Raw genomic sequence first — 25,677 nt, forward strand, 5'->3', positions numbered from 1 at the left:
ATATGTTGTGGCAGCCATTTTTATTTTTGATGTGTCAATCAATTTTTGAAAAGACGTTTTATAATGCCTATGTTTCCGCACACAAAAATGAAAGTCGATACTTCATTTTTTTTTAAAGTTATCATCCTCCTAACATGTACGAACGTACAGACAGGATGGGGTCTTTCAAATTAAGACATACTTTTTATTTTTTTGCTTTAATGTTTTAAGAACTAAGACATTAAAGCAGGCCGACATAAAGAATCTTGATTGGCCTTCCCAAAGCCCCGATCTCCACTCAATTAAACATTTGTGGACCTAAAAGTCTTTTCCCCGAAACCAAACCATTTAAATTACATCAACCAATTCTGCCTGCAAGAACTTGGTCAAATATCCAAAGTATAGCAGTAGCAGGAGCTTGTGACTGGTTAAGTTACGTGTCCCTGGTGCCACTTGCTAAGGAACTTTTATCCAACACTATGTGGGGTGGGGGTGGTATTGTGTATATTTATGCCTGCATGTATAATTTAGATCATATACAGGAGAAAATCCACAGTATTTTTTTTCAAAACAACACAGAACGTTGTGTCCTTCATGGGAAAAGAACCGTTCACATCATGAATTTGACCTTCACTCCCATGATGAGCGTGTGAAGCTGTAGATGTTGTGTTGATGTGATCTACCTGTTCAGGTCCTCCTGAGAGGCCATGCCCCGCCTCTGGTTGACCCACTGCTGCAGCTGGGCCATCGAGCTCTTCCTCTGCGCCGCCCTCTCTGGGGCTGTCCTCGGCACAAAGCCCCTCCTCAACACCACGTTCTCCTGCTGCATCCTGGGCTCATGGGCCGGGCCTACACCCTTCCCTGGGTGTCCCTGGGAGGCAGGATGCCCACTCCTGGAGGGGATGGGTTTGCTACTGGTGTTCTGGGACTTCCTGCTGGGGTGGTTACTGTTGTCCCAGTTGTTGTGATGATGAAGAGGGACTCCTTCATCATCACCTGGTTTTTCAGTTTTTCCTTGTCTTCTGCCATTTATTTTTCCATCCGGGTCAGTACTGAGGGTGTAGGGGGATTCTGGTAGGGGGTTGTCATAGCTGTCCGTGTTGGGGTGGGGGCGCAGGTCATTGTGAGGTTCGCTGTGGGTTTGCATGAGAGAAGGCTGATGGGATTCAGAGTCAGACGTCTCTGTCAGCTGATGATTCTTGACATCATCTGTGGTTTCTGGGCTTCTTCTGTAAAAGTGGAAGAAAAGCAGAGAGTTCATCTAAACTTCTGTTTTAGATTTAAATGACACCATTACTTATTTTTATAGAGGGATTATTTGTTGATCAACATGGCGGATGTTGCGCAGCCAGTCTGCAGAAAGAGCCGGTGTCTTGTGCGAAATTCTGTTCCCATGTATCGAGAGAGCGCACAGAGGCAGATCCGACCATCTTCACAGCTCTTCTAATGAATTTATTGGTATTAAAAACTATAAATACACTTGATGTCTTGGTGGCTGACTGATATTTGTCAGGCTAAAGTGAACATGACTGCAGATTGTTGCATTTTTAATCATCTGCTCGTTCCAGTCTCTTCTTCTGACGTCTTGCAATTAAAGACGTCTCCTGTTCCATGATCAAAACGGTTGATGCACAGGTGTCAACCTCCAGGCCTCGAGGGCCGGAGTCCTGCAACTTTTAGATGCGTCTCTGATGCCACACAGCTGAATCAAATAAGGAGGTCATTAGCAGGACTTTGGAGAACTTGACTGCACTGAGAAGCTAATTCTGTCATATGATTCAGGTGTTTTGGACCAGTGCAACATCTAAAAGTTGCAGGACTCCGGCCCTCGAGGCCTGGAGTTTGACACCCCTGGGTTGGTGCAACCTACAGCACAACAAGACATGATCGCTGCTTCTTTCTGCACCAGACATGCACAGTATTCCAGGAAGTGACATGGACTGATAATCCGTCTATAAGAAAGTACTGAGAACATTGAACCATTCTGAAGATCTCCACTAGATGGCAGCAAGAACAAATATGACCTTGACGTGTTGTCATGGCTGAACTACATGAACATACACGTGCCTGAGTGAGTGGACAGTACCTCAGTGTTGTCGGCTGATCCGGGACTTCTGCAGCCTCACTCATGGCTCTGATCCAGTCCTCCTGATCCTCATGGCTGTCTGCGCTGAAGTAGTATGTCCTGGTCCCGGTCTGCTTTGCCTGCATGCAAGACACAACAGGAGCCTTCAACTCGCCGTCCTCAGCCTCCTCTTCCTCGGACCACACCTGCAGGTGACACAGATGGAAGGACAGAGTGAGGAGAGGAGACAGTGCAGTTCAGAGGTAACTGGAAACCTGAGAATCCAAGCTGGTAAATTATAGTTATAACCAGTAGTTCTAGCATCCAGATGATCTAAAACATTAATTGACTACCACATGGTAGGAAACAGGCGAGCACCTGATCACTGCAACACTGGAATGTTCCATTAATGAAAATGTTGCTTTAATGCATAAAAGAATGAAATGATTTGCAAATCAAAAGCTGCCCCAGCTCTACGTTTCTCTCTGTGAAGCATCCCCTCCTAACAGCAGTCTGTAAACATCTGGTCCTGAGGAGACCAGATGTTGGAGGTTTTGAAGTGAAACTGTCTTATTCTTTGCAGTTCTTCCTTGCTGGATTGTATTTGTTCTTTTAAAACCTGTGTATACTTTTCTGCAACCATGGTGCCTTTCCTGATGTGTAGTCAAAGTGCACGCCTATATCATCAGAGAGGCAGGCTTTAATGAAGTGCACCGATCCCAGCCTGGATGATCCCTCTACTCTGAAGTATGACATCCAAGCGTTCTAAAATAAAATTGAACTGGACCAGAGAACAGTTCTGGACTTTGTCTCGATGAATTGAAATGAGCTCTGGTCCAGAGAGGGTGGCAGTGGTTCTGGATGGTGTTCACATCTGGCTTTGTCTTTGCCTGATAGAGCTTTAAGCAGCATCTGTGTATGAAGTGAGTTTACAGACGATGATCTGTTCCTGAGCCCAGAACAGATACAGACCTGGTTTTAACGCAGTGGCCCCTGAGGGCCCGAAGATCACGACCATCCAATACTGACCTTCAAGGGGTTTCTACTAATTCTGGAGAATTTTAACAGTAAATGACTGGATCATTAAGGTCTTCCCAGTTTTCCATTAAAGAACAATATTCTGAAAGTGAAATAATTTTAAGATGCGGTTTTCCACAGACTGCTGACCCTCTGTCCATCTTTACTTCAGTCGGCCTCCACACGCGTCCTCTGAGGCCAATGAGCCTCTTTCATTGCTAAATGCTTCTCCGGTTGTTTCTTATTCGCAGCATGTCCTTTTACAGGCTTTTCTTGCATTTTTGATGTGTGTTGTTAAATAATTCAAATTTATCTTTTTATTTCCCCCACATTTTTATACAGTTTTCTCATTTCAGTGTTTAAAATATTTACTATGTTCCATTGTGAATAAAATACAACTTTGTAAGATTTGCAAATCATTGCATTCAGTTTTTATTTATATTTTAAACATCACAACCTTTTCTGAATTGGGGTTGATAAGAAATGTTCATAAGCATGGTAAATGTCTAAAGAGATAAAATAATTCATGTGTAACTTCAGCTGGTTTCTTTTAGTGATATTGTGTTTTCAGAGTAGCACTGCTTTAACAGAAACAATAAAAAATAAATCATTGCTGATATTCATGCACAATCTTTTTGTTGACAGTTGATAAAACCACCAGTGGGAACTCAAAACTTTTCACAGATGATCTTGATTCATGCTCAATAATCCAGGTAGAAAAATCCAACAGGTCCTCTGGACGGTTTCTTTATGTTGGAATGTTTCGTCTTTCATCCAAAAGACTTCATCAGTCTGAGGAGCAGCCATGACTGCCTCAAATGAGCCAGCGGGGGACAGGGCAAACTCCAGAAACCACCTGAGCACCATCAAACTGGTTGACCCACTATGTGAAGGTGCTGTTCATAAGACTGAGTTTGTTTCAGCTCCTCGGACTCAAGAAGTCCTTTGGATGAAAGACGAACCGTTTCAACAAAACAAGAAACCATCCAGAGGACCTGACTGAACTTTGTTGGGTTTTCATATATGAGTGATTAATAAATTCTGAAAATTACAAATCAAAATGTGAACTCCAGGCATGAATATTTAAAACCAGTGGGCATGCAGTTTAACACACAACCAGCAGCAGGCATGCAGGAAGTACGTACTGTAACACCGAGCTCTCAGAGCAGCAGAGTGTGGAGAGACACAAAGGTTAGCAGGGCGGCAGCATCACAACAACTTCTGAAGTGGGAGTAACAGAACCATGTGTGGCCCCAGAACCCCAGAGAGCAGACCCTCCCTCCCTCCCTCCCTCCCTCCCTCCCTCCCTCCCTCCCTCCCTCCATCCATCATCATCTTTACACGCTTCTTCCTGTTCGGGTCACAGGGATCACTGGTGGTCATGTCCAGCAGTCACTGTGTGAGGTGGGGGACACACTGGACAGGTCTCCAGTCCATCACAGGGACACATAGAGACAAACAACCATTCTCTCTCTCACCTAGGGACAATTTAGAGTTACCAATCAGCCTAACATGCATGTGTTTGGTCTGTGGGAGGAAACTGGAGTACCCGTAGAAATCCCACATATGCACAGAGAGAACATGCAAACTCCACCCAGAAAGGTCCCAGGCTGGGATTTGAACCGGTGACCTTTTGGCTGAGAGGCAACAGCTGTACCAACTGGCCCACCGTGCTGCCCATTCAACTAATAATTAACTTGTTAATTAACCATCACAAGCTGAGCAATGATGGAAAGTTAAAGAGCAGAGAGAGAACAAGATGAGTGGTTCAGGCTAATCACAAACGTGGAAACAAAACAAAGCCCATTGAGGAGAAGATCTCCAGAACCCGTGGTGAAGTGGACAATATAACCAATGTTCTAATGAGGAGTTAAGCAGAAGTGAAGTCTCCATGATACCTGCAAGAGCCAAAAGGAGCAACACACTACGGAAATTTAATCCACGTTATGTTGAACTTGTGTGGAGTTGTTGTGGAGCAGAAGATGGCAGAGTATGAGGTGCTGATCTCATGAAGGATGGACCTATCACATCTTAAACTGATGAAGATAAGATGTGGGCTCCGTCTATCACATATGAATGTGAGCTTCTAAACGTTTTCTGTTCTTTTCTGTAGAGGACGAGAAGAAAGGTTACACATTAAGAAAACTGTTCTAGTAGAGACCTTGAACTAAAACAACATGGATTTGTAATCATGAATAAAAGTTAAATTGAACTAGACAAATTGCATTTCCTACGAAAATGCAGTGTGATTGCTTATTGCAGAAGAACTTACTGAAAAACAGCTGAAATTAGCTAAAAACATGCTGAAATGTAGCTGAAGAGAACAAGCCTAAATTAGCAGAAGAAAATGGAAAGAACACATATTTGCTGAATTAGGCTTAAATAAGCAGAAATGAGCACAAAAATTAGGAAATCAGCTAATAAAGCTACAATTAGCAAAAAAGCATCTGAAAAGTAGCCGAAAAGGCAGAAAGAAGCTTACCCTACAAGAACAAAGTGGGAAAAGCTGAAATGAGCTAAAAAACAAAAGTGGAATTAGCTGATAAAGCTAAAATTTGCATAAAACATCTACATCATAAACCACTGCGCTACTCTAAACCAAAGGTGACAAACAGGGAAACACCACTAGATTTAACCAGGCGATGAAGATGATGGCTGTCACATTGTAAAGTTTGCAGATGATACAGATGTGGTGGGATGCATCACAAACAACAATGAGTCCAGCTACAGGCAGGAGGTGGAACACTTGGAGAGCTGGTGCAGGAAGAACAACCTTCACATCAATGTGAAGAAGACGAAGGAGATGGTCGTGACTTCAGACGGAACAAACACACCTTCTCCCCACTGCCCCCTGAACATAGAAGGATCTGCGGTGGAAGTGGTCTCCAGCTACAAGTACTTGGGTGTACACCTGAATGACAACCTCAGCTGGAGCAACAACACCACCAGCCTGATGAAGAAAGCTCATCAGAGACTCTACTTCCTCAGACGGCTGAGGCGAGCTGGTCTGGGAAGCTCAGTCCTCACCTCCTTCTACAGGTGCGCTTTATACTTCTCCACCACCTCCACTTCTTCTCCCATGATGGAAACAGGGTTGGACCTGTTCCTGTTTCTCCTGATAAACCGTATTATACTATTGTTTAGCATATATCTATAGGTAAATGTGTTTCAAGATGGCTGCTGGATAGGAGAGGTTGTGTAGACCTGACCTGCAATCTATTGAAAATCTACTAGTTTGACTGGAAAATGAAAACTAGATTTTTTTAAACTCCTTTAAAAACTTTCATTTGCAAGAATACAACTACAGATAAATGCTGGAGGAACTGTGATATGGTCGGTGACCACACACGTGTCTTTTGGGACTGCCCCAAACTTAAGACCTTCTGGGAGAACATCACACAGAAGATTGAGGACATTCTAAGAACAGATCTTCCCATGGATTCTCTTCTATGTCTGTTGGACATATATCCCAAGGATTTACTCACTAAAGATCAATGTTACATATTGCACAATCTGTTGTTAGTAGCAAGAAAGACTGTTGCCCTAACCTGGATCAAGCCCTGCTCACCAACTGTTGCTCAGTGGATACAAAAATGGAGACATGTCTATACGATGGAGCGTCTGACTGCCCAACTACAAATGAACATGGATATTTTTTTAGGATGAGAAGATTGAAGAGCTGGAAAAAAGAGTGGAGGACCTGGAACAGTACACAAGAAAGGAGGATGTGGTGATATCCGGACTTAAGACACCGCACATATGCAAGAACAGCAGCAGAAGACAATAAAGGGGAAGACGCACCACCAGATGAACTACGCTCACTGGAGCAGCAAGTCCTCAGGTTCTTGAGCAGTAAAACCATTTCTCTGGATAGTAAAACTGTTGCTGCTTGTTACACAGTGCCGCCAAAACTAAATGCAAGCATGGATAAACGGAACAAAAGACCAAATATCATCATTGGATTTGTGAGTACAAAACACAAAACTGAACTGCTAAAAGTTGTAAAGAAACTGAAGGGTACAGCTGTGTTTGTAGATGAGCCCCTCACAAAGAAGAATGCAGAGATCGCTCTTACCAAGCGAGGATTCTAAAGGAGAAGGAAAAAATCCAAACCACATGGACTAATTGTAAAATATTGATCAAACTGAATGGTTCTCCTGCGCAGGCTCAAGTCCTAACCATCAATGTTTCTGAGCTGGAGAAATATAGATCAGGAAGAGAAGAGGGGAACAAACTAACTGGGTATTATGGGTTACAGGGTTTATTTGTTTATCTGTCTGTCTGGTTCTGTACGTGTTGATGGAGGTGAACGACATGTCATATAAGCATGGGTGAAAGTACACAATTTAAGTGTTTTGATTTTAAAGATCACAAGTTTTATGATGTAGAAACTGATATAGACCATCCATCCATCCATCCATTATCTTTACCCGCTTATTCCATTTTGGGTCACGGGGGTCGCTGGTGCCCATGTCCAGCAATCACTGTGCGAGGGGCGGGGGACACCCTGGACGGGTCGCAAGTCCATCACAGGGACACACAGAGACAAACGAGACAAACAACCATTCACTCTCTCTCTCACACCTAGGAACAATTTAGAGTTCTGATATAGACCCAGAGACCAATTTCACTTATAACACTAAACCTGACTGTGAATATTATTCAGAAGACGGTATTAATGTGGGGTTGGGAGGCTTTTCACTAATTCACTTTAATAGTAGGAGCATGCAAAGCAGTTTCTCTAAAATAAAAAGCTACCTTGAAACATTTGACCAGAAATTTAGCGTGGTAGCAGCGATCTGAGCAACCTGGATCACTGAAGGAACTGAACCGATAGTCAGATGGAGATCACATGTTTGGTCAGAACAGGTTTAACAAAGGGGAGGTGGTGTTGCAACGTTTGTTAGGTCCGGACTGAAATGTAAGGTTACTGCTAAAATGATATTTTCAGTTGATAACTTGATGGAATGTTTGTTAAAACTGAGGCTAACAGATCTGGGCACATGTTAATTAGTTGTGTTTATTGAACTCCTGGCTCATGCATAGATGAGTTTAATAAGAAAATATTAGAGATGTATGGGAGGTATAATGAAAAGTTTACTTTTATTTGTGGAGACTTTAACATTGATTTATTGAAATATAATGAGCACATCAAAACAAGTGAATTTGTCAACACAATGTTTAGTTTAAGTTTCTATCCATTGAGTTTAAGACCTACTGGAATAACAAAGACAGTGCTTCATTGATTGACAATATTTTTATAAATAAGTTCAATGTGAAAACAAAAGGTGGATTGTTAACTGATATTACTGATCATGTGTCAGTGTTTACTGTGGTGGATACTAGTAACGAGTATAATCTAAATATGACAAAGTCAAATTCTAATTTAGTTAGAGTTAAATTACCTGAAGCTGTGGAAGCAATGAAAGCAGAATTATTAAATGATAATTGGCAAAACGTTTATGTCGATGATGTTAATGAGTCCTATAAGACGTTTTTGGAAGTATTTGAAAGAATCTATAATCATCATTGTCCCTTTAAAGAATACAAACAGGCATGAAAAAACAGATGGACTCCCTGGACGACAAGGAGTTTGGAAAAGTCATGTAAAAAGAAAAACAAGTTATATAAAGATTTTATTAGGTGCCCAACCCAGGAAAAAGAAGAAAAATATAAAATATATAAAAACAAATTAACATCAGTGATGAAAAAGCAAAAACGGTATTATTATGATGGGCTAGTGTAAAAATACAAGAATGATATTAAAGGTACTTGGAAGATCATTAATAGTGTCATAAAAAATCATAAAGACTGAGATTTCCCATTATGTATTAAACATAACAAAACCACAATGGAAAATAAAGAGGATATTGTTGAAGTCTTCAATCAGTTCTTTGTTAATGTTGGTCCTAATTTAGTCAATGAGTTGCCAAAGATTAGAGATGAAAAACTCAGTTATACATTCACTAATATTAATACAATGTTTCTTGGAGGAATGAGTGAAAGTGAAGTCATAGAAGTAGTTAAAGAAAAAAAAGAAATGCAAAGACTGTAATAATATTGATATGGCTATTGTGAAAGAAGTCATTTATAGTATTATTAACCCTCTCACCGACATTTGTAATAGATCATTCTTAACTGGATTTTTCCTGATGTAGGGGAACACCACCTCATAAACAGTTCACCACTTCATCTCAGAAACAGTTCATCTCAGTTCACTAACTTCTTAGTTGACACTAATGAAAGTGTAATAAAAAACTGTCACTGTGTTAACGTCACTGCCAGTATGAACTCATTTCCCATGAAACGGACAGATCGTTTAATGAGTTTTGGTTCAACTGACCTCGAAGTTGAAACATCTGCTGCGACTTTAACTTTCATCAAAAAAAGGAGTATTACTCCCAGGATGGGTTCCCATGAAGATAACACATTTTAAAGAACCTCTTTGTTTAATGACGTTTTACTTTCAGGAGATGAACAGCGACACCTTTTGATGAACATTGCATGTTATTTCAAAATATGTCATATCTGAATGTTTTTTTTATGAAAGTGTGTGTTTTAAGTAATCTCTCTTTAAGATAATCAATTGTCTTATTTTTCTCTTTTTAAAAGAAGAGTGACTTTTTAAAGGCAGAGAGAGAAAATGGACTTTAGATTTGATAAAACACGACAAAGAGTTAGGACCATCCCTCTTCTGAGAGGTGGACCAAAGTCAATCTGTAACACACAGACAGTTAAGTTAAGTTTCACTTCTTCGTCTTCAACTTCAAGCAACTTCTGCTACATGCTTCTGGAGCTCGGAACTGAAGAAAACTCAGTTTCTGCATGGAAGAGGAGCATCTTTTCTGCACAGAGACGAGACCAAAAGATACAGAAGAAACCTGCAGAACCAGAAGCAGAACCTGACATTAACCTGAGATTTGTTACCAGAACCACCACACCGCAGAGGAGTGGAAAAATCCCAGCTGACTCCCACATGAACCCTCGTCCCTCTAAGATGGCAGGTGAACTGTGAGGAAAAATCAGCCTCTCAGTCACCAGAACATCTGGGCTGGTACCATTGTTAAGCAGCTGTTGGACCATTCCTGACCATCTTATTCTGGTAGGAAAGAGACTTTCAATGCACTGTCTGGCGATCATACATCACAATAATCAGACAAACTACAGCTCATTTTAGACACAATTGTAACTACTCCACAAACAACCAGTCCAAAAAAATCTGCCTTTTTAAGTTTCACTGATTTGAATAACCAACTAGACCTTTGATGCAAAGCTATTTCTTATTCATTTGTTTGTTGTGCATAATCTTCATCAGATATATCACAGATTATTATTTTTGTAATAAAATACATAAAATCAACTAAAGTTGTGATTATTTTGGCATATCTGTGTGTATTAACTGATTTGATGCCCTTTAAACACGAGAAAAGAATTCACGTTTCAGTTTACATTTAATTTGGGGTTAGAGACTGACTTTTCCTCTAAAAAGAGGTGGTGCCCACAACGAGGTTATTTGCATAATAAATGCATATCTCATGAGCTTAACTCATAACTGATAATTTACAATATATATCCAACCCCATACCTCTCTACACTGACAAAATGAAAATAGTCAAGGTGTTTCCAGTCCACAAAAGTGGTGATAAACAAATTTTAACATATTATAGACCTATCTATATCGTTGCTACCACAATTTTCTAAAGTTCTGTAAAAAATATTCATAAAAAGGCAGGACTCCTTTCTTAATAAACACAATATATTACATGAGCACCAGTACAGGTTTAGAAACAACTACTTCACAACTTTAGCTGTGATGAGTCTGTGGAACATGTTGTTGCAGCAGTTGATCAGAAACTTAACACAGTGGGTGTGTTCATTGATTTGTGTAAGGCATTTGACACTATTGATCATGAGCGACTACTGGCAAAATGTGAACAATATGGCTTACGGGGGGCTACACATCAGTGGTCAAAGAGTTATTTGAGTAATAGGTTACAATATGTACAAATTAACAACACAAAGTCACAAATTGATACTATAAAATGTGGTCTTCCTCAAGGCTCAGTTCTAAGACCTAAATTATTTATACTTTATTTAAATGATATTTTTACAGTATCCAGTATTTTGAAATTTATAATGTTTGCTGATGATACAAACATTTTCTTTTCTGGAAAAAATATGGATGAATTAATACAAATAGTAGAAAAAGAGCTAGCTGAGTTTAAAAAGTGGTTTGATTATAATAAGCTATCTTGAAAAAAAAAATCCTCTAAATTTATGGTATTTTCAGGTAATCGGATTTATATTAATGTAAAGTTACATATAAATGGAGTTGAAATTGACAGAGTTTATGAGACAAAATTTTTAGGTATCATTCTGGTCAACAAACACAGTTGGAAGCCTCATATCAAGCCAAAACACAGCAAATAACCCAAACATGTCTTATTTTAATTTGACTTTTTAATAATGTTAACAATATGCAACAATTGTATTTGAATTCAAACAACTGACCCTTCAGAGAGTCTGAGATGATTCATTTAAAATCCTGATCTGACTACAGCTGTGTGGGACAATAATCTGCAGACAGGCTGAAAGAAAGAGGGATTACACAACGTTCAGATGTCTGTAATCCCTCTTTAAAGAGTCCCAACCTTCTGATCACAAACTTTGTTCTTTTGGATCTTTAGTTTATTTTGCTCCAAGTTTCCAAAAACAGGTTCAAAGGAGTTCACACAGAGGTCACTTTACAAGCAAACACAAACCGAAATATGAGACGATGAACCTGCAGGCACGAAAACACCTACACTTTGTGTGAGTGTGCGTGCGTGCGTGCGTGTGTAAAAGACAGCAGGAGGAAGTGATGTCAAAGTCTGGATTCATTTCCTTCCACGTGGAGTAAATAAAAGCTCCGCCTTCAGCTGTCGGAGCTGATTGGCTGACAGGGATGTAGAGGGCGGGGTTGTGGTAACCAGGCAACAGAAGCAGAGAGAGGAAGCAGCCGTCCTCTTTGTCCTTCTTTTGTTCACTCAGTCAGGGAGTCACAGAACCTGATCCAGACCCTGATGTTCGGACCTTGTTTAGACCACAAATCAGGACCTGATTCAGACCCTGTTAGGACCATGTTTCCTGTGCAGACCCGGTTTTAGACCATGTTTAGTCCACTCCATTCAGACTTTTCTTCAGACCTCGTTCACTCAGACCATGTTTAGACCTTATTTAAACCAAGATTCAGACCCTGCTTCAGAACCGTTGCAGACCTTGTTTCAGACTCTACTGCAGGATCGGACCCTGTTTACCCCACGTTGTAGATTTTGTTCAGACCCTGTTTAGACCGTGTTCAGACCCTAATCAGACCATATTCAGAAGCTGTTTCAGACCCTGTTTCTGTCTTCAGTCCATACTGCACAGACTCGTCAGATTTTGTTCAGCATTGTCTGAACTGGGCTTTAGGGAAAGCAATGAATGATAAACATCACCACTTTGATTCCTTTCTGTTTAATAATATAAATATTTACTGATGTTTCATTTTTTTGTCCTTCACAGAGCTAATGAAGCTACAAAGACAGAAATCTAAAAGAACAACAATAAATAAATATTTAAATAAAAACCTTGTAAAAAAGGCCAACATTAAGTCGTCCATGTATTTATAAAGAACATTTCAAAACAACAGGGCTGTCCGATATGAACTAGATCAGCCAAAAGCCACGGTCTTTACAACCATCAAAACAAGTTGAATATAAATTTAGAAACAAGTTTAAAGATTAAGATTAAATTAGATCACAGTGGGTTCAATACGAGTGAGAACAAATGAACAGAAAATAGATGTAAAGAAGAGGAAGTGAAGAAACCTGTCTAAAAGTAGAACGCAGATTGTTCCAAAGTAAAACAGCTGGATCTTCTCTGAGCTGCAGTTCAGTGTTCATAACGAGCAAAAGCAGATCAGATCTCAGGGCACGCCAAGGAACATAGAGAGAACATGAGAGCTTCAAAATACATGATTAAAAAAGTTAAAAACAGAGTGCTGGTGGAATGAGGGCAGGAGAAATGTGCTCTCATCTGCATGCTCCAGTTTAGAGACGAGCAGAGCATCTTAAACAAGCTGGAGGCGTGAAAGGAGGCTGAAGGACCCAACATCACGTCCCCTGCAGGACTCACTCACGTGGTGATAAAAGCATTATTCTCTCTAGGTCAGCTCTGGTCAACGCTGGCTGAAGTGTTACCCTAAAGAAACATCTTGATGATCAGAGCTGAAGCAATTGGATTAAATTTAAATGAATGAAGTATTAAAAATAAAGAAAGATGAGAGGAAAAGGTCAGAACTCTTGCTGGATAAACAGCAGAGTATTAAATATTCTGAACATTTGTTGTTTGAATAAATTAATCTTTAACCTTAAACACAGCTCAGTGTTTTTGTTCCTTCATGGGTGAAAGTGGTCAGGATTAAGTGGGTTTATCTGATGCTGATGAGAGCACCTCTGGAGGGGAACAGACTCATGTCTGGTGCTTCCTACTGGAGACAGCAGTCTGAGGCCCTCACTGCCTCAGTATTACATTAACATTATGACGAGGAGGACGAAACGCTCTGCCTGCAGGCACTGATATGTGTTTACATCGACATGCAACAACAACAATATATATATAAAACTTTAGAGTTTCTTCTAACAAAGTCAGGACATCTGGACGGATTAAAAAAACAAAAATGTTGAAAAGTTTCGTCTTTTATCCAGAAGACTTCTTCAGTCTGAGGAGCTGCAACAAAAACTCAGTCTTATAAATAGCACCTTCTCATGGTGGATCAATCAGTTTGTTGTTGACAGCCAGAACTAGTTGTTCACACGATAAAGGAGGACCATCAGTCTAACGACTGATCGTTAGTGCTCTGATGGCCGCTTGTTATTCACAGACAGTGAAGGAAGCCATCTTTGTGAAGAGAAGCTGTCCATCATTAAACAGGGGTGGGGGCCTCCGTCCAGCAGTCCCCCTCTTACAATGCTGATATTGGGGGCTGAGATGGAGTAGAGGTAGAGCAGCTGACTTGGGATCAGAAAGTAGCGGCTCAAGTCCCAGTCATTTCCACATGTTGTGGTGTCTCTGAGCAAGACGCCTAATCCCTGACTGCTCCCCGGGTGCTTACATAGCTGCCCACTCTCCACCTGGGTGTATCTCAGTGTGATGGGTTAAATGAAGAGAACTAATCTCATCACTGGATGGAACATACAATTATGACAATTTCAGGCTTTCCTTCCCTTCTTGCTAGTATCACTCAGCCCTCTGTGAATAGCAAGCAGCTATCAGGACACTAATGATAGGTAGTTAGGCTGATGGTCCTCCTTTATCGTGTGAACAGCTAGTTCTGACTGTCAACAACAACCTGGTTGATCCACTATGAGAAGGTGTTGAATGAGTTTGTTGCAGCTTTGAAGAAGTCTTTTGGATGAAAGACGAAACGTTTAAACTATTATTGTTGTTTTTAATCCATCCAGACGACATGACTTAACTTGGTTAGATTTTTCTCCCTGGATTATTGAACATGCATCAGGATATTTAGAGTTTCTTTTATGTATTTTTTTTTACATTCATCCATCCATCCATTTTCTTCCGCTTATCCGGGGTCGGGTCGCGGGGGTAGCAGCCTAAGTAGGGAGGCCCAGACTTCCCTCTCCCCAGCCACTTGGGCCAGCTCTTCCGGGGGAATCCCGAGGCGTTCCCAGGCCGGTCGAGAAACGTAGTCCCTCCAGCGTGTCCTGGGTCTTCCTCTGGGCCTCCTTCTGATGGGACGTGTCCGGAACACCTCACCAGGGAGGCGTCCAGGAGGCATCCTAAACAGATGCACAGGCCACCTCAACTGGCTCCTCTCGACATGGAGAAGCAGCGGCTCTACTCTGAGTCCCTCCCGGATGATCGAGCTTCTCACCCTATCTCTAAGGGAGAAACCAGACACCCTGCGGAGAAAACTCATTTCGGCCGCTTGTATCAGAGATCTCATTCTTTCGGTCACAACCCAAAGCTCGTGACCATAGATGAGGGTGGGAACGTAGATCGATCGGTAAATTGAGAGCTTCACCTTTTGACTCAGCTCTCTCTTCCCCACAACAGACCGGTACAGCGACCGCTTCACTGCAGACGCTGCACCTATCCGCCTATCGATCTCATGCTCCATTTTTCCCTCATTTGTGAACAAGACCCCAAGATACTTAAAACTCCTCTACTTAGGGCAGGATGTCCTCCCCAACCCAGAGAGGGCACTCTACCCTTTTCCGGCTCAAGACCATGGCCTCGGATTTGGAGGAACTGATCTTCATCCTGGCTGTGTCGCACTCTGCTGCAAAACGCTCCAGCGAAAGCTGTAGATCATGATCTGATGAAGCCAATAGGACCACATCATCTGCAAAAAGCAGAGATGCAATCCCAAGGTCACCAAAACAGATCCCCTCAACATCTTGGCTGTGTCAAAAAATTCTGTCCATAAAAGTTATGAACAGAATCGGTGACAAAGGGCAACCTTGGCGGAGTCCAACTCTCACCGGGAACAAGCCCGACTTACTGTATTTTTTTACATTAACGCTAAAACTCATAACAAAGCATCATGCGTAAATACCTCTTGAGTTCAGTAAACCAATAAATGACTTTTATAGGGATGTGGAAGGGAACACAAAGACACCTGCACGGCCACAAGCTCCTTTTTCCTGTGATGGTCAAACGGAGAGGCCAGTGCCCGCCCGCCCTTCTACACCTACAGGAAGATACAACCCAAAGAAGCAGCTAGACCAGAGGACACTCTGGAAGGATCTGTTAGGACTAGGTCAATCAACTAATAGAGGTACAAATATTTTGGGTGCGGCTATGGCTGAGTGGTTGGAGCAGTCGTCCGCCAATGCAAGAGTCGGGGGTTTGAGTCCACCAGCAGTCACATGCTGAAGTGTCCCTGGGCAAGACAGTTAACCCCTCATTATCTCGGATGTGTGTCCCATTGGTGTATGAATGAGATAAAGCTCTGATTAGTCTTTGTACAGATCTAGTATAGAGCTGTATGAATGGGTAAATGAGGCACAGATTGTAGTAAAGAGCTTTGAGTGTCTGGAGAAGACAGAAAGGTGCTGTATAAGTACAGTCCATTTACCATTTACAGTGCTGCAGTCTGTAGCCTACACCTGACTACAGTCAGCTTTAACATCCCTGTTATAAGCACAATAAACTGCCCTGATGAAGACTGTAGGGCTCTTCTTTTCCCTATCATCATCATCGTTTTCAGACTCAATGTTTCGTACATCAGGTCTGACGTCCCTGCTGACCCTCACCCTGATTCTTCATCAACACTTGTGTATTTGTAACATGATGACGGTTTTTAGACCCCACTTGGCAGAACAAAAAGAGATGAAGACAACAGGTTACAAAAAGGTGAATGTTTATTTACAGTGTAGGAACGGGGATGGGTTTGCTGTTGGGAGAAGAGGGGGACAAGATGAGTCTCTTGACGGAACCCAGGGAGGTAAGTAGGTGTTTAAAGGAGAGTTGTGTTCAGGAGTCCAGAGTATTGTTTTGCTGAGCTGAGTTGGGTGTACAGGTGAGGCGACCAGATCCAGCCAGAGATCCAGGGAGAAGACGAGCAGGCACAAGGAACAGATCTGACAGGCAGAATAACAACAGGTTAGTTGACTCAAGAATACTTCTATGGCTGACAGGCTGTCCCAGAATTACCCAAGGTAATCAATGCTCCAGCGTAGGAAGAGTGTCTGGCCAAGGTTTAAGTAGTGCAGGGTGAACAGGTCTGGCAGACGAGGTGCAGGTGTAACTAATCAGCTGATTAGTTGCTGTGGAGAAGAGTGGTTAAGGAAGGGAAAACCGAGAATCCCACAATTTGAACATTTCTATGTTGAACAGGTTTGTGCCTTCAAATGAGATGTAACCACTGAATAATTAACTTGTCCAAAGGGGTTCTGATTTATTGCAACAATAACATTAAGAACTTGAAACTACAGCTTAGAAGGTCTGAAGAAGGCTGGTTTAACAATAAACCCTCAGCTGGACAGATGATTCTGTCTTATAAAATGCCTCCAAGCAAGGGCCACACCTTTCAGAGTCAGGCAGTGATTCTGCAGGTACAACAGGTTTCAGCACAGACCTGCACGCATCACCTCTAAAAAGCACAAAGCAAAAAAAAAACAATAAAAGAAGAAAAATGTCAAAGTGGCTAAACAATCCTCCAGCAAGAACGCGACACATTCACACGTCTGTTGTGGTGTTGTTAGATGGCACCATGGCTGAAATATGAAACTGAGTTCAGATTAAATTCATATCTGTTTGTTTTGAATCAAACTGAATTTTGTTTTAATAAACTGAACTATTGCTCATGCTACAAGCAGCTTATAGTTAATTTGCAGTTATCTTTCCTGGTCAGACTTTAAAAAAGGACTACACTTCCCCAACCATGAATACAAAAGTCCACCTTTCTACACCTAAGAAAGAAGGGTCACACATACTGACGCTTCAGTATCGTAAGGTTCATCTCCTTGAAGCCACAATGCATACAGATATTTACTCTCAGCAATCCTCGTTGAGGACAAACACACAGCACACAGATCAAAATCAGATACACTGAATCTAAATGTGGGCTGAAACCTCGTGCTTGGGTTTGACTTCATGTTATGAACTTTGTGTGTTTTCTGTTGGCTCTATCTGACCTCTCTCTACTCACAGCACAAGTTGAGGAATCAACAGTGATTAAAGCGGCGTGCTGAGACAGGAAGACCGAGTCTGTGAGCTCCACCTGACACCAGGATGGAGTCTGTCCAATCCAACCAAATATGTGATCCCACCTTAGAAACACACACACACACACACACACACACACACACACGCACACCAACAACAACTAAGAACCAATCTACGGCATCACTGACATCAGTCTGTCATCAGGCCATTCAACTGGATTACTTGTTTGTAGGGGTGTAATAGAACGCTAAAATCACATTTTGGTTCAGTTTCAAGGAGGGATCGGTTCGGTTCAAAATGTTTATTTTGAAAATATGCCAAGTAAACAATACGTTTGTATGAAAATAAATAAAAGCAACCCAGTTGGATGATATTTTAAATAAATGGCACTCTTTACAATAAATAAACTACTTTGTATACTAAAAATAATAAAAATCTGAATAAATACAATAAAAGTCAGAACCAGAACAATAAGCAGCAACAGACCGTTTACAATCTAACTAGTCAAGTTTTAAGGTTTTGGTCAAAAAGACCAACTTGTCCACATTTTCTGCCAAAAGCACAGATCTAGTTGCAGTGACATCGTCTCCAGCGGTGGAGGAAACTGCTCACTAACAACAGCAGGAATAGAGAAGATGAGCTTTGCTAATTTTGCATTGTGGCTGTATTTGGCCTCATTGTCTTTCCACCAAAGAAGAGGGTTAGCTGCAAGGGAAGGGCACCCTGAAGCTCTGCACTCACAAACTCTTCTTGGACCTGCTCCAAAAGGGACTTACTACTTCCCACCTGTCCCTGGAAAAGTTCAGAGTCCAGTCATTAGATTTCTTAGCTGGAGGAGGATGATTTCCCTGAAGAGGAAGAAGACTCAGCTGCTGTGAGTAACATCCTCAGACTGCAAACAACACAAAGAAGTAAAAAAAATTGAGTTAATAAGATAATAATTTTTAAATTAAAAAGTTAATTAGATAATAGTAATACAATAACAATACCTCTTCTTGCACAGTCATCATATTTGTTTTGAGGTGGTTGAATATCCTCTCCTTCATCATCATTGATGTGGCAGGGCTTTAAATCTGGGCTCCAGGGCTTGTTGACAAGATCAGTTTTAGCTTTTTCATAAAGTGCTGGTACAACATTTTGACTAAAGTGTTGACGTGATGGGTCGGCTGTGGCTGAATGGTTAGATCAGTCATCCTCCAATGCAAGAATTGGGGGTTTGATTCCACCAGCAGTCTCATGCTGAAGTGTCCCTGGGCAAGACACTAAACCCGTAAATGCCTCCCATGTGTGTCCTATCGGTGTATGGATGTGATAAAGCTCTGATTAGTCTTTGTACAGATATAGTAGAGCGCTGTATGAATGGGTAAATGAGGGCACAGATTGTGGTGTAAAGCGCTGTGAGTGTCTTGATCAGATAGAAAAGCGCTGTATAAGTGCAGTCCATGGGATGTCGTAGCGGGGCTCATGAACTTTAATCATAAGCTTAAAACCGGCGCATCAACAACAGAATCCGGACGTAGATCCAGAGCTTTAAAAACTACAGCTTGTGTTATTGCTTTGGACCGATCTGAGTTACCTGGTAAAGGTTGTTTAAATGCTGCTGTTATCGGTGTTTGCACCAACCAAGCTGCTACTCTGTAGAAGAGACGTTCACGTTCGGATGATGTCGTTTCAAGCGCGTGAACAAGTTAGACGTGTTGCTGCTGCAGATCCAATCTCCGTGAAACAACGTCGACACACAGCTTTGGATTTGTTCACTTGTCTTTTAACAAGAAAGCCATAATGTTCCCAAACAGGAGACCGCAACGAGACGCTAGGCTGCTAATGCTACTTGTGCTGCAAGACTGCAACAATAAATAGCACCGTACTGAAACGTGCTTAGGAACTTTAGTTCCACAGTGCATAATTCCTCACTAATAAAATTTAATAAGTGAAAAAATAACCAAAACAGTATGCGCGTGGACCGAACCAAACATGCTGTACTGAAACAGTCCAATACACCCACGTGTACCATTACACCACTATTTGTTTGTATAAAATAAAGTTAGAAACACAAAGTGAAGTAATACTAGCATTAGCTAAATACTTCCAACAATCAAAGCACTAAAACTGGAAGACGACAGACGTTTTCAGAAAGCTGTGACATATTTTCTCTGATTGATGCCTCAGATTCTGGTTTATCAGCACAAGAATTTTATCTCAAAGCTGACGGTGAATATTCAAGTCTGGATGTGTTTAGCTAGTCCAGATCTACACCCTGAGCAAAAACAATAAAACTTTTTCAACAATCTGCACCCTGTGGAGCTCTGAGCAGATCATTTTATACTGCAGAATTATTACAACGTAAAAACTTTATTAAAAGCAATAAGATTATGGACCATTATGGACTTCGTTTTTACACACTTCATTGCGTGTGCGTGTGTGTGGAGTTCATTGTGTTCTGAAAGTCACTCTGAGGCAGGTACACAGGTACAATGACTGCTGGATTAAAAGTCCTTATGCAAAAACAAATTGATTACATTTTTCAGCGTTAAATCAAAACCTGTGTTTGAAAAACGCTGCTCTTTCCATTTCACCAGCTCCAGCTCCAGCACGGAGAAATGGGCACTTTCTTCAGCATTGACTCTTTACTATACCAGAGGGGAAAAAAACACATTCATCACTTCAGTTCAGATAAAAAAACCTCAAATGGTTATTCAGCTGGACAGACGATTGTTAAGACTACAGTTCATGGTAGTAGCATTGGCAAGTCCTTGATTTGACCTTTTCAGTTTCCGTTTTCCTGACTTTCATCAAGATACATGAAAACGTCTCCCAGAGACTTTTGATAACAACAACAAAAAGGTTAAATTGCGTCATCTAGACCAGTGGATTATTGAGCATGCGTCAGGAGAAGTCATCTGGACCAGTTTCTGGACCAGTTCTTTTTACTTTTGATGAGTACATGTTGAGTACCTCAGAGCTCTATACTTGGCCCACTTTTCCTTTCTCTTTATATACTTCCTTGAGGATACGTTTTGGAATGCCCCACAGTTTATGTCAGACCTGCTTCAGCTGTACGTTCTCATTGTCTCTCAGGTCGGCAGATCAGTTCCTGTTGGTGGTCTCAAAGTCAAAGAGGAGGTTTAGAGGTGGACTACTTATGCTAAAGCATTTGGACAGCAAGTGCCCTGCACAGAGGCCCAACAACAAAACACTCCTTGTATTTAGATGGAGGAGGAATTTTTATGCCAATTATCCCCCACCTAATGCCTATTTCTACTAGATTGCCCACAAAGGCATTGAAGTCTCTCAGGAGACTGAAGAAATCTCAGACATCAATTTTCCCAGGACCTCATCTCAAGACTCCTGAGACGCTGGGAAACCTGATCTACTGTTTGGTTTGTTAGAGAAAATACCAGTCAGAGGCTTCCCTCCTGCAGCAGAGAAACATTTTGTTCACTGGGGAGTTCTTCAACACTAAGGCTCTTTTAGATGGGGGCTTGTGAGTGTACCCAAACTCAACTGATGGGCATCCTAATGGGCAACTCTGGAGTAAGAGAGAGTCCAGCTACTATCCAGAGGCCAAGCTATGCGGGGAGGTGAGCTCATATGTAGTTGGTATCATTCAACATCACACACAAGTTCCAGCTTCTTTCCAGCCATAGAAAGTTACATTGAAAAACTCCAGCTCCCCAGTTTCTTGTGGTCTTCTTTCATGGGATTTTAGAACTGGCTTAAAGCTGACCCCTGCTTTGAAGCCAAAAGTCAGTGAGCATATTTCGAAATAAAAAACTTTGTAAATATTTACACTTATTGGCAAATGTTGTTGGAAGGAACTGAGAAGTGTTGAACCAGGTGAAGAGCCACATAAGGTGACCACTTCACAGTCCCGGAAGAGGATTCAGCTTGAACTTGTTAGTCTGAAGCAGAAACTAGATACATTTTTATGAATTAAATGTCTGCGGTACTAAATATATAATACTGTATGAATCGTATGAGAATCTCTTGAGTCTGCAAATGCTGTGTCTCAAAACACCTGCAGTGCTGACTGATACCATACCATTTTATGTATAGAGCACTTAAAACAGCTACAAGGCCAACCAAAGTGCTGTACAGACAGAACAACAGACAACACACGAAGCAAAATACAAAATTAAGTAAATCAAAAATGACTGATGAATATCCTAATGTGATTTCTCCCCAATGAAATGAAATTTAGTTTTAATGGTGCCTCTGTACTTTATTCAGGGTGTCTCAATCTAATATTAGTGGACCAGCCTTGTCTATAGAGTATTGAGACCTAGCTAGAGGAAATCACTGTCACATCCCCTTTTTCTTTATTTGAAAATGGTATACATGTAACATGATTTCCAGTGAACTTCCACAGATTATTGGTCATGTTGAAAAATGCTACAGCTACAATTTTGAACCACCACATACAGACCATAAAGACAAAAGTTACACAGCAGTGAACCAGCAATAAAGCTAAAAATTCTCATGCTACACTCAGCTAATACTGTGTGCTTTGCTACAGTATTATGCTCAGTTACATGATGTGTATTAATAATATAAAGTAACTGATTCTGGAGAGTGGAGGGAGCACTTTTATTTACCACCAGGGGCCTCTCAGAGAGCAGTTCGTTCTGGTTCAAATCCCAGTCCAGGGGTCAAACTGGGTGGAGTTTCCATGTTCTCTCCGTGCTGCGTGGGTTTCTTCCCCAGATTAAAAACATGCATGTTAGGCTGTTTGGTAACTCTAAATTGTCCCTAGGTGTGAGTGAGAGAGTGAATTGTTGTTTGTCTCATTTATCTCTATTGCCCCTTTCCCATTAGTGACGGTAGGCCCGACTGGACCCGACTCAGCCCGGTTCCAAGACTTTTCCATTAGTACCGGTACGTAGAACCTGTCCCTATTTTCAGGACCCTTGGCTTTGTGGTTCTAACCTGACCGAGTAGGTACAAAAACGTGATGTCAGAACACTGTCGGTCACTGACTGGTCGGGGGCGGAGTCACTGGATCTTTCAGAAACTTTTCAAAACACTGATCCGCCATTTGCAATTTCTCAAGTGGCTGGATCTATTTTAAAGATTTTAAAAACAATAATGATAACACCTTGGTCTAATGCTGATGTGCTGGCGTTTTTTGTGCTTGTTGGCCGACGACAAAATTCAGAGCAATCTGGATGGAGCTCTGCTGGTCTCCCCGGTCCTCGCCCCCGGAGCCTTGGAGCCAGGCCGGGCAGGGCATCATCTCCCAGGCTCCGAGTTCCGCTGGTCACAGCGGAAGCTCCTCCGTTGTGCCGACACAGGGCTCGGGTTCCCGACCTTGTGTGCTCAGAGCTCCGATGGTCACCGCGAAGGATCATACGAGATGGTGACTCGCAGAAGGCCGTTGCCAGACCTCGGCCTCACGTAATCATGAAGGCCGAATCCCGATCCCGGCAGTCAGGCAGACCGGGGCGGGTCTGGGACGGACGGTGGAAGTGATTTTTAAATAAAATATTTTGTTTTTATACATATAATGTTTTTTTAAATCACTGAAGCGATTTTTAAAAAAACTAATGTTTTTTTTTAAATACATAAAATGTTTTTAAAAATCCCTTCCACCATCCGTCCCAGACCCATCTCTGTCCACCTGTCTGCCTGGGTCGGGGTTCGGCCTTCATGATTACTCGAGGCCGGGGTCTGGCAACGGCCTTCTGCGAGTCACAGCTGAGCTTGGAGCCGGGAAGATGACACTTGATTTTAGTTTTATCAAAAAAAAGTTAAATCTGGATTCTCTGGACATTAAAAAAAAAAAAAAAAAAAAGTAGAAACGTTTCGTCCCTCATCCGAGAGACTTCCTCAGTCTGAGGTGCTGTATTCAGCTCAGTCTCTTAAATAGCACCTTCTCAGAGTGGATCAACCAGTTTGCTGCTGACAACCAAAACCAGCTGCTCACATGGTCAAGAAGGACCATCAGCCTAACAATGGATCATTAGCACACTGATGGCTGTTTACTATTCACAGAGGGTTGAATACAGCATTGTAAGAGGGGGACAATTGAACCCGGAGGCCTCCACCCCTGTTTAATGATGGACGGTTTCTTTTCACAAAGATGGCCTCCTTTACTCCTCTCTCAAACCATCGTTCCTCTCTGTCCAGGATGTGAACATCTTCATCCCTGAAAGAGTGACCTCTGACCTGGAGATGAGTGTAGACCGCAGAGTCCTGGCCTGATGATGTTGATCTTCTGTGCTAGACCATCCTTTTGGCCAGTGGCTGTTTAGTTTCCCCGATGTAAGACTGAACAACCAAACCATCCATCCATCCATTATCTTTTAATCGCTTCTTCCATTTTGGGTCACGGGGGTCGCCGGTGCCCATGTCCAGCTATCACTGTGCCAGGGGCGGGGTACACCATGGACGGGTTGCAAGTCCATCACAGGGCCACATAGAGACAAACAACCATTCACACTCTCACTCAGACCTAGGGACAATTTAGAGTTACCAATCAGTCTAACATGCATGTTTTTGGTCTGTGGGAGGAAACCGGAGCACCCGGAGAAAACCCACACATGCACGGAGAGAACATGCAAACTTCACCCAGAAAGGCCCCTGGACCGGGATTTGAACCAAGGACCTGCTCGCTGAGAGGCAGCAGCTCTACCAGTTGCGCCACCATGCTGCTCAATTAAACCATATTTTTCAATTAATTGTATTATATTGTTCTTTAAGTAGAAGAATTCTTAGACCTAATAAAGTCCCTCATTACATGAACTAATGAACTACATAAACATCTACTTACTGACTCAAAGCTCTGAAATGTTCCAGGGCTCCTCCATGTGCCTGTGTCTGAGTTTATGGTCACTGGTTGAATGACCTGGGCTTTAGACCAGAGTTTGAACAGAAAGAACTGTTTGTTCTGAAAAGTGAAAAGAGCTGATAAAGACTGCAACTGCAAAAAAAAAAAAAAAAAAAAAGGAAGGACTTTCAGAAAACGGACGCAGAGTTGGACTCTAGTGAAGGAAAAAGAAAAACCTAAACAAATTTATATAAAACACTATTCAGCAGACTGAGATGTGTTGCACAACTATGTCACAACCTTTCAGTGTAACAGATATAAAAACTATGAGAAACTGTGACCTCTGGAGTTAATCATCCTAACTGTCGGCTGGGATCTGACTCCACTGGTTAAAAAACAAGTTTACATTTATGTGCTCCTTATCTCCTCAGGCTGAAATAAAAAGGACATTGTAACGACAGCCTGTTTGCAAAATATGTTTAGAACTAGGCCTGGTTCTTGTCATTGTTCTCTATGGGCGGCTGTGGCTGAGTGGTTAGAGCAGTCGTCCTCCAATACGAGAGATGGGGGTTCGATTCCACCAGCATTCACATGCCCAAGTGTCCCTGGGCAAGACACTGAACCCCTAAATGCCTCCCATGTGTATCCCATCGGTTTATGAATGTGATAGAACACTGAGTATTCTTTGTACAGATATAGTAGAGTGCTGTATGAATGGGTACATGAGGACACATATTGTAGTGTAAAGTGCTTTGAGTATCTTGATCAGATAGAAAAGTGCTATATAAGTGCAGTCCATTTACACTAATGAGCTGCTGTTAGTGTGATGTGTTCTGGTGTATGCTAATGTGACACATTCAGCTGTGTTGGTGTGATGTGTTCAGGTGCATGTTGGTGTGATGTGTTCAGGTGTGTGTTGGTATGACACATTCAGCTGTGTTGGTGTGATATGTTAAGGTGTATGTTGGTGTGATGTGTTCAGGTGTGTGTTAGTGTTACGCATTCAGGTGTGTGTTGGTGTGACATATTCAGGTGTTTTGGTGTAATGCGTTCAGGTGTGTGTTGGTGTGATGCATTCAGGTGTGTTGGTGTGATGTGTTCAGGTGTGTTGTGTAATGCGTTCAGGTGTGTGTTGATG

The 25,677-nt window shown here is 41.9% G+C and overlaps 1 protein-coding gene across 1 annotated transcript in view; it reads right to left on the reverse strand.

Annotated features, from left to right (window-relative positions):
* Positions 1–25,677, reverse strand: part of plekha6 (pleckstrin homology domain containing, family A member 6) — a 73,306-nt gene that overhangs the window by 16,181 nt on the left and 31,448 nt on the right. Inside the window, exons 6-7 of the mRNA XM_037679083.1 lie at positions 2,066–2,250; positions 663–1,208 (exon numbers count right to left, since the gene is read on the reverse strand). Of these exons, the coding sequence (XP_037535011.1) occupies positions 663–1,208; positions 2,066–2,250 (731 nt within the window). The remainder of the gene's footprint in view (positions 1–662; positions 1,209–2,065; positions 2,251–25,677) is intronic.

The sequence above is a fragment of the Nematolebias whitei genome, chromosome 7 (assembly GCF_014905685.2).
Source record: "Nematolebias whitei isolate Nwh7 chromosome 7, NemWhi1, whole genome shotgun sequence".
NCBI lineage: Eukaryota > Metazoa > Chordata > Actinopteri > Cyprinodontiformes > Rivulidae > Nematolebias > Nematolebias whitei.